The 14,288-nt window shown below is 33.9% G+C and overlaps 2 protein-coding genes across 4 annotated transcripts in view; both read left to right on the forward strand.

Moving 5' to 3' along the window:
• The window catches only part of neto1l (neuropilin (NRP) and tolloid (TLL)-like 1, like), a 123,336-nt gene extending 115,882 nt beyond the window's left edge, over positions 1-7,454 (forward strand). For 2 of the 3 annotated variants that reach the window (XM_038289070.1, XM_038289067.1), the window contains one exon: positions 7,115-7,454. In XM_038289070.1, the coding sequence (XP_038144998.1) occupies positions 7,115-7,160 (46 nt within the window). In that variant the 3' untranslated portion in view covers positions 7,161-7,454. Of the gene's footprint in view, positions 1-1,091; positions 2,718-7,114 lie in introns of those variants that run through there. The other variant, XM_038289069.1, reaches the window with a different exon arrangement.
• Positions 7,455-10,161: 2,707 nt separating this feature from the next.
• timm21 (translocase of inner mitochondrial membrane 21) lies at positions 10,162-13,425 on the forward strand. The gene is made up of 6 exons (XM_038289052.1): positions 10,162-10,582; positions 10,728-10,790; positions 11,482-11,579; positions 11,710-11,783; positions 11,913-12,018; positions 13,116-13,425. Exons 1-6 carry the CDS (start codon positions 10,312-10,314, stop codon positions 13,206-13,208), a joined length of 705 nt encoding a protein of 234 aa, XP_038144980.1. The 5' UTR covers positions 10,162-10,311; the 3' UTR covers positions 13,209-13,425.
• Positions 13,426-14,288: the final 863 nt, after the last annotated feature.

Raw genomic sequence — 14,288 nt, forward strand, 5'->3', positions numbered from 1 at the left:
CAAATAGCATACCAAAGCTGATCCCACATGATCTCAATGGGCCTAAAGCCTTTCTGCACTCCCAAATTCTATCTGATAAACCCTGCTCTGTGAGAGTTACCACTGACATCCTGGAGCATATCACTTTAGTATTTTATATACTTGGATTGCATTCAATAATAGGTAACTCCGTTTTCCAGACTATTCCGTTCAAAATTGCTTGGCATTAGTAAAGAGGATTTAACAACTCCTGCTCAACCAACACATACCTTTCCTTTAAATTTTGCATGTTTTTGAGAAATAAACAGCCTCTTTAATAGCATAGGATTTCTTGTCAATGAACATTGTTGCAACACCTAAAAGATTAGTTGAATTCAATATTTTAGACAATTATGAATTTTCTAAATATTTTAAAAAGGAGATTTACATGATATCTTTCTGAAAAGCTTTCACAAACATTGAAATGTTTAGTAATTTCGGGTTTCTATAGGAAACAATGAGCTCTTACAGAGATGTTTCCTTCAGAGCAATCCATGGTTTGAGCTGGGAAAATTTAAGTCGGTAAGGAATGACTCATGGAATAAAGAAAAACCTCCTAAGTAAATATTGAGAAAAAGAAACCAACTTTGTTAAGATAAACACCAAAATTAAAGCAAACATGGTCCTACACTTCAACTGAGTTGCTCTGCAGTTAATTAAAAAGCACACTGAGATTCTCTAAATATGACGTCTTTAAAGGGGAATTATCTTGTAGGACTGCATGACGTATCAGTTCTTGATGTTATGCCTGTATGTAACACTTTATGTGCAAATGCTCCATGAGAATGTTCAGATGAAGTTGCAAAAACCCCAGTCTGACTGAAGTTTAAGTTCTCAATAGCAATATAGACAATTGTTGTCAGTTCATTTTAATGAAATTGATAAATAACAGTTTGATTTAGTAAAAACTGTTTGATTTAGTAAAAACATGACTAAACTATTAGGGGTTGCAACTTCATGCGTGCATATAATGAAGTTGTCCGATTACTTCTCATTGTTTTTTTTCTTAGTATTGTCTTGGTATATTTGTCTGCTTATGTTGTGCTTTATGTTGCATTGTCTCCATCATTTAGACTTCTTGAAAATAGTGCTATCCTGGAACAGTACGAACGGGCGTCACTGACACATGACAGAGTGGATCGGGAATTCACACCAGCATGATGCTGGTGATGATGATGATGATGAGGGTACACTTTGGTGAAATGGATACATACTGGAGTTGTATTCATGTGCAAAGATTACGATGGACTAGAATTAAATACTCTAGCCACAATGCTGTGAAGAGAAAACAGTTACCTCTACTGCTGATGCAGTTTGCTGAATGCTTTTTAATATCTGTGGCTTTTATATAAGAAACAAATATGAAGGAGTGCAGTGTGGGCTGTGAAATATCTGTTATTTTTGATAGATTCCTTCTTACCATAAAGCCAGTTTGACCATTTTCAAGTTTCTTTTTTTCAGCATGCCTTTTATTAGTTAATAACATACATGTTAAAATTTTTCACACCTCCTTAGTCCAACATCTTTGAAACTTGACTCTACTTAATACTAACCTAACTGAAATTATTAATAGGGGGGTATGGCAGAATTCTTCCAAGTTTAATTAAAAAACCTAATGAGATGTTTGGCTTGTGCATGCACCATTATTTTCCATTAATGCATTAACATGCTAGCAAAAAAATTGAGGAAAAAATGAGTTAGCATTAGGTCATATAAGCTTTATATGCAATTTAAAAAGTATTTACAGATGTATTAAAGGTATGCATGTTATGTGGTTAAACAGCATTCTTCTTTTTTTTTAAGTGTTTAGCATTTTTTAAATGTAATTAGAGTTTGAGTTTGTTGACTTTGAATATACCGGCTTAGCCTTTGACTGGCATTTTTTCTTTCGCTTTTTAGACAAACATTTAATTTTGATTGAATTCTCTTTAACCGAAGCTTAATATCTTTATATAAAATACACTTTTCTAATAGGAAAAATAAATAAAAAGGACAGTTTATATATTGCTCTATTTAGCTTTTAGGGCTGATGTAATTGAAGTTTTATAAAACAAAAACATCGTTTAAGCTTTTCAACTTTTTTTAAGCTTTTTCAGATTTTAGTCAGTACCTTCAAATTGTCCACTAAGTGTCCTCAGATTATTAGGCAAACCATTAACATCTCTAAATCCTTGAGTTTTGAAATTGTGTTGGTTTTTTATCTATATTCTAAATTGATTTATTGTTATTTTGTGTTCCTGAGTATTTTTATTTTGAATGGAAGCATAATTAACATTTTGAAGTGGCCCAGCATGAGTGTGATTTAGAATCTGACCATTTATATCAGAGGTCAAATATTAGCACAATAACAAATAATGTTGCAATATGGATCCCATCATCAAAGTTAAAGCATCAGTCCGACAGAAGACACTTCATACTGCTTAATTTAATGTGTATATTGAAGTATCTAAGATAAAATATATTTAGCTTTTTTTGGGGGGGGAGATGGGATTGGGTGTTATGTGAAGAAAGAAGACTGTACCTACTTCATGTATGTACAGCAGGGCTAAATGTTTCCCACATATTGTTTCCAGTGGTTAACACATGGCATGTTGTTATTTTTGGAGATACCAAATTTGCACTTTATAAAAGTTTCGTACCTTCACTGTAGTTCTGTTAAAGTTTTTCTTTCTTTCTTTCTTTCTTTCTTTCTTTCTTTCTTTCTTTCTTTCTTTCTTTCTTTCTTTCTTTCATCTATCCATCCATCTCAGGCTAAAAGTTTGACAAAAGTCACCCTGATATCTGGTCACCCCTCTAGAGTGACCAGACATTTCCCGATTTCCTGCTAAAGCTAACCCCTGAAATATCTCAAATTTAACTGTTTTTTGAACGAGAGAGGGAAAGTTGCATGTGGGCTTTTATTATGGTAGAAAGTACACATGAGCATGTTGCGCACAGAAACCACTGCTATGGTAGCTGGTTTCTCTGGTGTTAATGTAAAGATGGGGAACAGAGTGCACCACTTTTAAAACAGAAGAACAGGAACTGTGTTGTCACAAAGGGTCGCAACTGATGGGAAGCTGCCCTGTCTTGTGGTAAGTGTGTGATTCATTTAATTTTGATTGGACTGGTCCGTGTGATAAATGTTTGGTTCTTGCCCAGGTAAAAAAAGAAAAAATATGGCTTGGATGTGATTTGTCTTACTAAAGATGAGGACTCAAATTTGTAACATTAACCATACTAATCAACAAAAATCAAGAAAAGACCACTGGTTGCACCTGGCAGAGTAAAAGAGACTCGGGATAAAATTTAAAAGAATGACTGAAAATTCCTTGTAAGGCTTTAATCTGAAACAATGTCAGTCTACAACAGAGAGCAGGCAGAAGTTAGAAGAGGGCTAGAAAGAAAAGAACCACAGTAACCAGCCAGACACACCTGGGTTAATCAGCTTGTCCAGTAGTAAAAGACAGGAAACTAAGTAGTGGATAAAGCCCTTTAGTGGGAGAAATGAATCTGCTTCTCTGAGGTGCACAGGGCTTACTTATTTTTCTTCCTACTTCTAACTTCTACTCATTACATTTTCACACAAGTATCTGTACTTTCTATTCCGTACATTTTTAAAACTCGTCACTCGTTACTCTTGGCTTCAGTTTATTGTTTATAAATAATTATTTCACGTCATGTGCGCCATCTAATGCAGATCATTGGCGCCATCCACATCTAGTGAAAACTAGTGTAATTGGATGACACCAGTTGTATTAGCTATTTGGTAGTCTAAAGTGACGAAAACTTTATTGATGCAGACCGAACATTTGAATAGTGTAGCATAAGGGTCATCCATATAAGTAATGTGTCTTTCTTTTGTAGATCAAATTTAATTACACTATGACAACATAAAAATATAAATGTGATACCTTATCATTATTTAATTTGAATTGGGTATAATCTTAGGCCATTTAATTACAAGAAAGGTTGGAAAATAATTTGCATAAGTACAAAGAAATGTTTTTTGTGTTACTGGTTCTAAGATGACATGAAGATTAGAACATTTCTAGTTACCGTATTTTTATAAACATTCCTGTTGTGTAAACTTATTGAAAATATATGTTTATCACATGAATGAGAAAAGCCAGGTTCTCCAAATAGGCAGAATAGTTTTGTACTAAAACTTTACAAAGAGATAAAAAATGGTTTGTGTTTATAATCTTGAGGAACATCCTAATGATTCATTAATTACTCATATATTAAGCTCTGGTCATCGTTTAAATAAAATTTTCACAAAATGCAAAGCTTGAGCTTTAACATTCAAAACACGGTTTTCCTTTTTTTTTGTATTTTAAGTGTATTTTGGGTTTTGTCAAAGTGCAGCGTGGGATTAAACTATCAAAGTGATGGTGCTTTATAACATCCTATTGAACAACAAAGGTTATAGATGATTACATCAAGTGCTAATGAAATATATTATGGAATGACATGTATTTCAAGAGAACTTTGAACCCCCAAAATGATATGTCTTATTATCTTCCACCAAATATAAGCCTGTTATGTAATAATTTAGACTAAAATATTTACAACACATGAATCTTCCCATATTTTATGTTTTTGGTATCTGTCTGCGCTCAATTCCTTGTCTTTTGACATGACCTAATCTCTCTTAAACAGGGTACTACTAGTACCTAGTAATAAGTAATACCACTACTACTAATACTACTAGTTCATAGTATGAACTGCTCCAGACATTAACCTAAATACTCCTGGAGCACAAATTCAAAGTGAAGAGATTGAGGTCCAAACAATAATGTTTGATAAAAAATCACAACTATAATATAGTTTTGATATTAGTATGCAGCACATTTTTTAACCTAGCATAATTTTCTTAATAACTAGACTATGGTTTTTAAAATGTCTATAAAAATGTCCCCATAGATACTGTTTCCCCACACCAACTTCATCTTAATTCACAAACATATTTCTCAGACAAAAGCAATTATGATATGGTTTTCTTAAAAAAAAAATGTCAAGCTCTGATAACTTTACAGTATTGAGATAGAGATGATCATATTCCAACTAGGTTTAACTAGAAAGCAAAATACATGTGGGCAGTAATGACTTTATACCATTATATATATATATATATATATATATATATATATATATATATATATATATATATATATATATATATATATATATATATATATATATATATATATATAGATGTATACCGGTATATATATTCCACTTTAATTATTCACCCTCATATAAAGATACCTTATTTGTTTATTTCGTATTTGTTTATTTTTTATCTGTATTTCTAAGTTAAACATTCTTGAAATGTATTTCTGTGTCTGCTTTAATACAGGCATGCCAAAGTCGGTCCTTATGGGGTCGCTGTCCTGCAGGTTTTAGAGGTTTCCCTGACCCAGCACAGCTGATTTTCATTGATGGCTGATTAACAGGCTTTTGCTCAGCTACAATCATCTGAATCAGCTGTGCTAAAGCAGGGAAACCTCTAAAACCTGCAGCGGCCCACGAGGACCAACTGTGGGCATGCCTGCTTTAATATTTTATATTCAATATTAATAGTTTTATACTTTCTTTGTATTTCTTGGGGGGTTATTTATTCTTGCAATCCTTTTTATTTCTGCCTGCCCCTTTAACCTTTCTATGTTCAGCCTCATCCTGCAAATCATCTACCTATTGGTTAGTAATGATGAAATGGAATATACATGCTATATTAGTAGCAATTAATGAATAAAGTTTTAACGAATAAAATTATGACAGGATTATTCCAAAGGTGTATAAATAAATATGCTTTTTTAAAGAAATATGGCATTTATAATATTCTATAATAATTCACTTCCTACATTTAATTAGTTACAGTATTTTTTACTGCCGTTTAAGTCGCCAGGTTTAAATCCCAGTCGCGGAATGATGGGTATTAGGTGTAAAAACTTTGCAAAGTGACTCCCTAAAAATGGGAAAGCTGAAGGAACAAAAACACATTTTATGAGCATTAAACCGTATGCCTGTTTATTTATTAATATTTATGATATCTTTTAATATGTCACAGATGGTCTTTATACATTTGGTCTAACACCAAATGGCACCCTACTAATGAATTTACACTATTAGCAACATTACCTACCTTCCTTGAATGGCCTTGCTTGTTACAGGGGTTTATACTGTGCACTTGACACCAAACTTTGACTCAGACATATTTCTGGTGATAGAAAACAGAACACTTGTTAAAGCTGCATCTGTTTACTGTGAGTGTTTATGATGCCCACCCTGCTGTGCCGCCATGTGCAGTGAGCCATATCAAAAATGCTTCTCTATCTGTAGCATTGTAAGGCATATTGCATAAAAAGCAGCATTTTTAGAAGGGTGGTATTTATCCCCCCTTATTTATTTGTTTAATGTTAATATTACAAAGTTCATAAGAAATGTATTTACTTACTTTTTTCCTAGGCCTGACTGTGAGTGATTATGCAATGCTATTATTATGAACATCAAAGTATTGGTGTGAAATTACTGAATTAAAGCCAATACTGATTATGTTTTTTGATGAGCTGGCTACAAAATTGGCATGAGTACAAAAAGTTAATAGATGAACGCTATGAATTCTAACAACTAATCCCTTTCATCCTGCATGCTTGTTTTGTTCTCATAGCGTTTTGTCTAAATATGTGCTTTTTTTGGTCACTTAGCATGCATTTACCATCTACACTATGTACATTTTTGTTATTAGTATGATGTATTTTATGCATTATTTACATTTGTGCTTTTCCTACTTATAAGCAAATTCATGCATACTTGTGAGAAGTACCAATAAATTATTTTGTTTGTGTTCATACATGGCAGACCTCCTATGTGTGTGTTTTTTCTTTAGTTCACAATCCAGAAAATGCAATAGCTATCTAGCACAGCTTCTAACCTGCACTTACTGATATCTCCTCAATACATACACATGTAAACAGACACATACATACTCAAAAACTGCTCTGCCACCTCAGAGATAAGAGGAAGTCTGAATCAGTTCACTCCCAGGCCGCAGGTGGGAGTGGAACACAGCCTGGAGCAGATTTTAAGTAATGGTGTCTTTATTTCTCTGCAGATACATCAGACAGATGCATCATTCCGCTGCATCTTGCCAGGTTTGACATCATTTGAAGCTAAGGGTTTTCTCCTGTGTGCAACCTGAGTGATGAACTCTGAGTAACTTTACTGCTGTAGAGTGCTGTAATCAGAATATATTTTTTAAGTTTCTGAAAGTTTTTCCTTCCTTCCTTCTGCCTTGGACAATAAAGGTGCCCCTCATCCCCACTCCCACCCTGTGCTGATCAGATAACTGATCTTTCTTTTTAAGTGAAGTACCTTTAATGTAAAATAGCTCCTAAGTAAAAAAAAAAAAAAAGGACAGAATCAGGTTTCTTATTACGTTTTCACACATTCTTCAAAACATACTTACCATTGCACATATTTTACACTTTGATGTTACAGTTTTGCTTTAGAGATTAATTTATAGATTGATTTAGAGATTGTTTTTATATTGAAATTATAAGAGCAGGAGATGTGAAATCACACTATGGTAAACTTACAAATGAATTTGCTGATTATTAACATTTACCTGATAACACTTCAGTGGCACTCTGTATTTTTTATTATCATGATTAATTCATCGGGTTAATTTAGTTTGAAACCTGCTTTTGTTTATTCTTTTTCTTTAACTAATTTAGTATGTATTTGATAATATAAGAAAATGCTGGACTGAATTGTTTTCAATAAACTAATGCTTTCTGATTTCATTGTGGTGGACCTTTTATTTGACATTTTCTGTACTGATTTTACATACTATTCGGCAGCCCTTAGTAGCTTTAAAAGCAAAGGTCGAAGGCAAGCATCGAGAGGTAAGTGTGTTAATCTATGTAGAGTTTTAGAAAACCAAATCAGAAATATGCTGTTTCATTGAGCTTAGTATTTACTCTGTCAAACCTCTCAGTTCCTCAGCTGTTTGTAGATTTATTTTTAGTAAAAAAAAAAAAGAAATCACTGCTTTTAAGCCCAAACTGAATATTCTTAAAACATTTTAGTCTATGTGAGTCTACATGGAGACATGGTTTTTTGCTGTTGAGCTTGGTGAACATAAAAAAGACATAGTGGATCAACTGCTTATATCACCTCATCCATTGTATTGTCCTCTGTCAGATCATTCTTTGCTCTTTCCCACCTCTAGCTCCATATAAAAAACATTTGATCTGATCTCGCTTCTACAGTGGGTATGGAAAGTATTTAGACCCCTTTAAATTTTTCACTCTTCATTTCATTGCACCCATTTGCTAAAATCATAAAAAGTTAATTTTATTTCCTTATTGCTCACATTGCATGTCACATTGCATGTCAGAGCAAACGGGATCGAAGGAACTGCCCAAATAGTTCAGAGGAAGAATTGTGACGGCACAGATCTGGCCAAGGTTACAAAAGCATTTCGGCAGCACTCAAGATTTCTAAGAGCACAGTGGTCTCCACAATCCTTCATTTGAAGAAATTTGGGATAACCAGAACTCTCCCTAGACTTGGCCGTCCAGCCAAACTGAGCAATTGTGGGAGAAGAGCCTTGGTGAGAGAGGTAAAGAGGAACCCAAAGGTAATATAATCAGTCAGACAGTAGGCCAGATATATTCATTAAAATACAAAAAACACATTACAGAATAAATATCATGGGGCTAGTAATAAATTTTGTTTGGATTCCAGCACATAACGAGATTAAGGGAAATAAAATGGCAGACAGGGTGGCTAAGGAGAGTACAAATAAGGTAAGGATAGATATTAATGTTAGTTTTAGTATAACAGAAAGAAAGAGTATAATTAAACAAAAAACAAAAGACAGGTGGCAAAACTTATGGGAATGAAGAAAAGAAAGGAAGGTGGTTCTATAAGATCCAAAAGAGAATTAGACAAATGAGAAGAACAGAAAGGAACAGAAGAGAAGAGAGAATTATTTCACGACTTAGGATAGGACACACAGCATTGAATAGGTCATTATTTTTAATAGGGAAACATCAGACAGGGAAATGTGACTGTGGGGAAGATGAAACAGTGGAACATGTTATTTTGAGTTGTAGGAAATATTTGATTCAGAGAAACAAGTTAATTAGGAAACTTAGTAATTATACAATAACAATGTTGATTTACTGCAAAAGGAATCAGGAAGCAGAGGATTTTTTTTTTATTGCAAAAAAAGAACATACATGAACAATATAGAACATTAAAATTAAAAAAATCTACAACAACAAAGGGTTTTAAAGAACAGAACCATTAATTTACAATGTCAAAATCAAATCTAATCTATGCTCGAGGGTTATAATAATTCTTTATGGCAGTTAGAATTTGCATGGCTTTAGCATTTGAACTAAATTTTAAGGATTCCATATAGATATTAATAGAAGATAATAAAATCTGGAAATTAGGTTTATGTTGTAAATATTTGGAGGTGTGAATATGATATTTACCATAAATAATCAAAAATTGTATAACATATATACATTTTATTTTGACAAGTTCACATTTCTCCATCCCAAAAAAATGTCCTTAGCTGTTAAAATAATGTTAAGATTTTTTTGTTGGAAAAAAAACAAAAACATTTCTCTCCAGAATATTTTGGTATAATTGCAATCCCAAAAAAGATAAATAAGCTTTTCTTTCTTTATTTTTACAAAAAGTACACATTGGGTCCAAATCCCATTTGGATCTTTTAATCAAAAATGCTTTAACAGGCTAAACATTACGAATACTTTTATAAGAAATTTCTCTTACTTTATTGTTTATTAAGTATTTTTTAAGGAGCAACCAAGTCCATTTCCAATTAATATTTTCAAAAGTGTTGGACCAATAAATACACAAGCTGACATACTTTCGTTGGTTGTTTTCTTACTTATAAAAGGACAGTCATAATCAATATAAATGGGGTTTGAATCAAAATTTGGCACTGAGTAAATTTAGCAGAGGATATTAGGTTATATTGTATATTAGGATATAGTTTTATGCTTCTTTGTTGTTGTTTTTTTTTTTGTTTTTTTGCCATGTGGTCCACACTCCTTACCAGTTGGTGGCGGTAATGCTTTCTCCTAACTTTTTTTTGCCATCCGCCATAAAGATGTCAACAAGCAGAAGAAGAAGGGCAGCACAAAAGTCATGCGCACACTGGTTGACACTAAGGTTGCAGTGGTTTAGTTTTGTTTCTTATGCACCTTTTTTTATATTTATTCGGTGCTTGTTTAATTATTGCTTTTTACTAGTTTCACCATCAAAATAATGATGACTTATACTCACGTTTTGAAAGTCGTGTACAGAAACCTGAGACAAACTCAGCTCTGCTTCTCTCTGCACGCGCTGAGGACAGCGTCCACAGCACCAGAATGGCTCGGTCTCAGGAAAAATGTTCCTTCTTTGAGCTGCTTCACTTCAGCTCAGAGACACCAGGTTCTGTCTATCCACTGTTCAGCCAGGAACAGAAGCGAGGACAGAGGAAAGTCGGTGTCCCGGTACCAGAGCGGGACTCCCAAACCTTCAGCTGCTCAGAAAGGTACGCAGGGAGGAGACATGTCCACAGTCACCTTCTGTCCCTGGACGGGTTACTCTGAGCTAAACACCCGTCACTGCAAAATCCCACTGATTGCATTTGGAGTGCTATGAAATCCTGTAGACTGGCTCTCCTTTGTTTATTGCAGTGAAAGAAGCTGGGAGAGATTTCACCTACTTGATTGTAGTTCTCGTCGGTCTGGGCGTGACAGGTGAATAAAACGCGTCTTTATATTGTCTGGGAAGATATGATGATGAACTAGGTGGTATGATTAACAGATTTCATACAATATCTTATTGCATGAATAAATATATGCATTTATCCATCAGTCACTATTCACCCATCTGTCTATTAATCTGTCTGATCTAGTGTATCAACCATCCATGTTTTTAATCTCACATCTGTTATCCATCTGTCTTATTCTACATAACTCATTATAATTCATTGATATATCCATCCATTTTCAGGTTCCAACTGTCATTCATCCATCCATCCATCCAACCATCTATCCATTCATCCATTTGACAGTTTCTCTTTTTCATCTAGATTTCTTTGCATGAGTCCATATATACACTAATAAGTTCTTAATAACCATCCATTAATCCATTTGTAGGCTAATATCCATCTGTGGATTTTTTTTTTTTTTACGTGAATTTATTAATCCCTCCTACATCTGCTTGCCTTCTCCCCTTCGCTCCTTAGAATGTTGTTATTTCCCCCTTTTCATGAATTATTATATTTCTGGAAATGTTCTCAATATAATGCACACTTAAACTCTGAAATCTGATTAAAACTGAACGAGAATGTGTGGAAATAACATTTTAAATGATGCATGAACTCATAAGCCATTTCAGCTTAAACAAAAGCATTGAACATGACTGGTCTGGATATTTCTGTTTTAGGTGGGCTGCTATATGTGGTGTTTCAGGAGCTGTTTTCCTCCTCAAGCCCAAACAAAGTCTACAGCAGAGCGTTTAACATAGTCCGATCCCAACCAGAGGTGAAAAAAATAAAAGTAGACAGCAAAAGACTTGTGGCATATGCTGATATAGCTGGAACTGATGACTGCTTTTGGTTCAGTTAAAATCCAAGTAACACACAAAAACATTCTTGATTCCTCTGAAATGCAGGTGATCGGCGCATTTGGAGAGCCAATTAAGTGCTACGGCGAGACGACCCGGAGAGGAAGGAGGCAGCAAGTCAGGTGGCCTTAAATACCAAACCTTATCTTCAGATATTTTAACAGTAAATCTATTTTATGCTGCTTTTAACAGAGGTCATTGTCTTTGTAGTTTTACAGTGATTTTTCTGCTTGCCTCTGTTTCTAACTCAGTCACGTGGAGTACATGAAGGATGGACTAAAACATATGAGACTTAAGTTTTACATTGAAGGTTCAGAGCCGGGCCTGAAAGGAACCGTGCATACAGAGTCAAAGGAGGTAGGTACTTTACATATGAAATCTTATTCCTATTAAATTGACAAAGTTTGTCAATTTCTGAACTAAAAATAAATATTTTATTGGGATTTTATGTGACAGACGAAATACATATTTGTTTATAAGTGTTCAGGTAAAGTAAGTTGACTTATAGTTTTAACAATTTTTAACAGATACAAATCTGACATGTATGTTATTTGGAAACCATACTGAATATGTGAACAGAAGTTTATAAATCTTGCCAGCTACTCAGTAGCGATGGACTTTGACTGGGCCATTTGATCTAAACCATTCCATGGTATCTCTGACCTAATATTTATGCTGGTCCTGGTTTAAAGAGAAGCTTTTTGTCGCTTCTGACAGACTTACTTCCATGATTACCCTTTATTCAACTTTTTTTTTTTCCCCATAAACTCCTGCCTGCGTTCTTATGCTGCAAAAGGAACCACATCTAAAGCTGGTTGCTGCACTGCTGTATTTCTTACCTCTCTTCCATAAACATTTGCTAGTTTTGGTGTCAGCAGATTCTCCCGCATAGGTGATGGATGTTTGCAGCTCTTCCAGAGTGACTCTCGGCTGCTTCTCTGATGAATGTCCTCTTTTCCTATCCTGTTATGTGGATTGTTATACAATAGTAGTTTATAGTGGGTTATGCAGCAGGTTACTCTGTGGGATGTTAAGAATTACATTTTCTTTTTCTCTGATACCCTGTCTGTATGGTTTTCCCTTACATTTTCGAACAAACTTCTGAGGCGTTCACAGAACAACTATTCCACAGTTGTTAGGTGACTTTTTACTTTGCTTGTAGTGGTTTGGATTCAGGTGTATCAAAATAAAGCTGACTGAATGCAAAGGCGTGCCTGTTTTTCATACTTTAACAAAAGTAAATAAAAGCTATGTTAATTTTAACTTCTACTTGACTGCTTTGGGTTGGTCTATCACATAAAATCCTAATAAATTATATTCAAGCTTGTGGTTTCAAAATGAAGAACCTGAAGAGATTTAATTGGTTTTGAAAAGCATTGCAATTCCAATCAAAATATTTAATATTTTTGTGAAAATTTCTGCCTTTGTTGACACTTGTGTTATTATTTTTGCAGAACCCTGAAACTGGAAAATATGAATTTCGTTATATATTTGTGGACATAGACTCCTACCCTAGGAGGACCATTATTGTGGAAGACAACAGATGAGATATTTATGATTCTACAGCTTGAAATTGGGAAATAGTGCTTTCTTGAATTTGTATGTCAGTAAATGAAAACCTTACTCTTTATATGTCGCAACACTTGATTGATGGTTGATTTAAAGGAAATTTTGTCTAACAGTCTAAGTCCTATGTTTTACAAATATAATTTTTTTTGTTTAGATTATTTTTGAGTTTTAAGTTTAATAAAATCATCTTCATCAGTTTCTGTGCTTTTTTAAAGTTTGTTGTTGATACTTCTTTTTGCATTGAAATTATTATTTTTACGTTTTAAAACTTGTTTTTAAATTGCCAGTTCAATGATGAGTCTCCATCATTTGGAATAGTAGGGTGCATTTTTAGGTTTGACCACTAGATGGAGACAAAATGTGAACTTGATCTAAAAACAAAACCTTTTTATTTAAACATCTGGTTCATTTATTTATAAGCTTTGGGGTTTTGTTTTTGTATAACATGTAGTTCTAAAGGTTATTAGTATACAGTATATACAAGCCTTACAAAATAAAACACATTTTCTTTTATTAGACTGAAAAAAGAAATTACTATAGGACAATTATTTTCTGTCTTTGATGATGTCATGTATGAGTCTCCATGACTATCTGGTGAAGGGTTTTTTGTTAGCTTAGACCAAAAAACACAAAACAAAAACATATCAGTTGATACATATGAGTCGACTGAGGCAGGACTGTGTATTGGGCCTACAGTGCCCCAGTGACATTACCAACCTGACAGAATTCATGCCATCTGTTACTCAAGCGAATACCTGTTAACTTACATGTTTTTGTATGTGTGTGAGGTTAGGGTGGGCTAAATATTGAGTCATGAAGTGGTTCAAACGTAAATACTTAAGAACTAGTTAAAGCCCAAGTTACAAAAAAATATATATATATATGATAATGATTTGTCGGAGTATTAGGGCCTGGCTAGAGACTTTAGTCCCAATGTTGCAACTTTATTTCTGTAATTTTTTGACTTTATTCTCGTGACGTAACGACTTTATTCTCGTGATGTTGCAAACCTTATTCTCGCAGTATTACAACTTTATTCTTGTGATGTTGCGACTTTA

The sequence above is a fragment of the Cyprinodon tularosa genome, unplaced genomic scaffold (assembly GCF_016077235.1).
Source record: "Cyprinodon tularosa strain WSP-4 unplaced genomic scaffold, ASM1607723v1 ctg262, whole genome shotgun sequence".
In the NCBI taxonomy this organism is placed as follows: domain Eukaryota; kingdom Metazoa; phylum Chordata; class Actinopteri; order Cyprinodontiformes; family Cyprinodontidae; genus Cyprinodon; species Cyprinodon tularosa.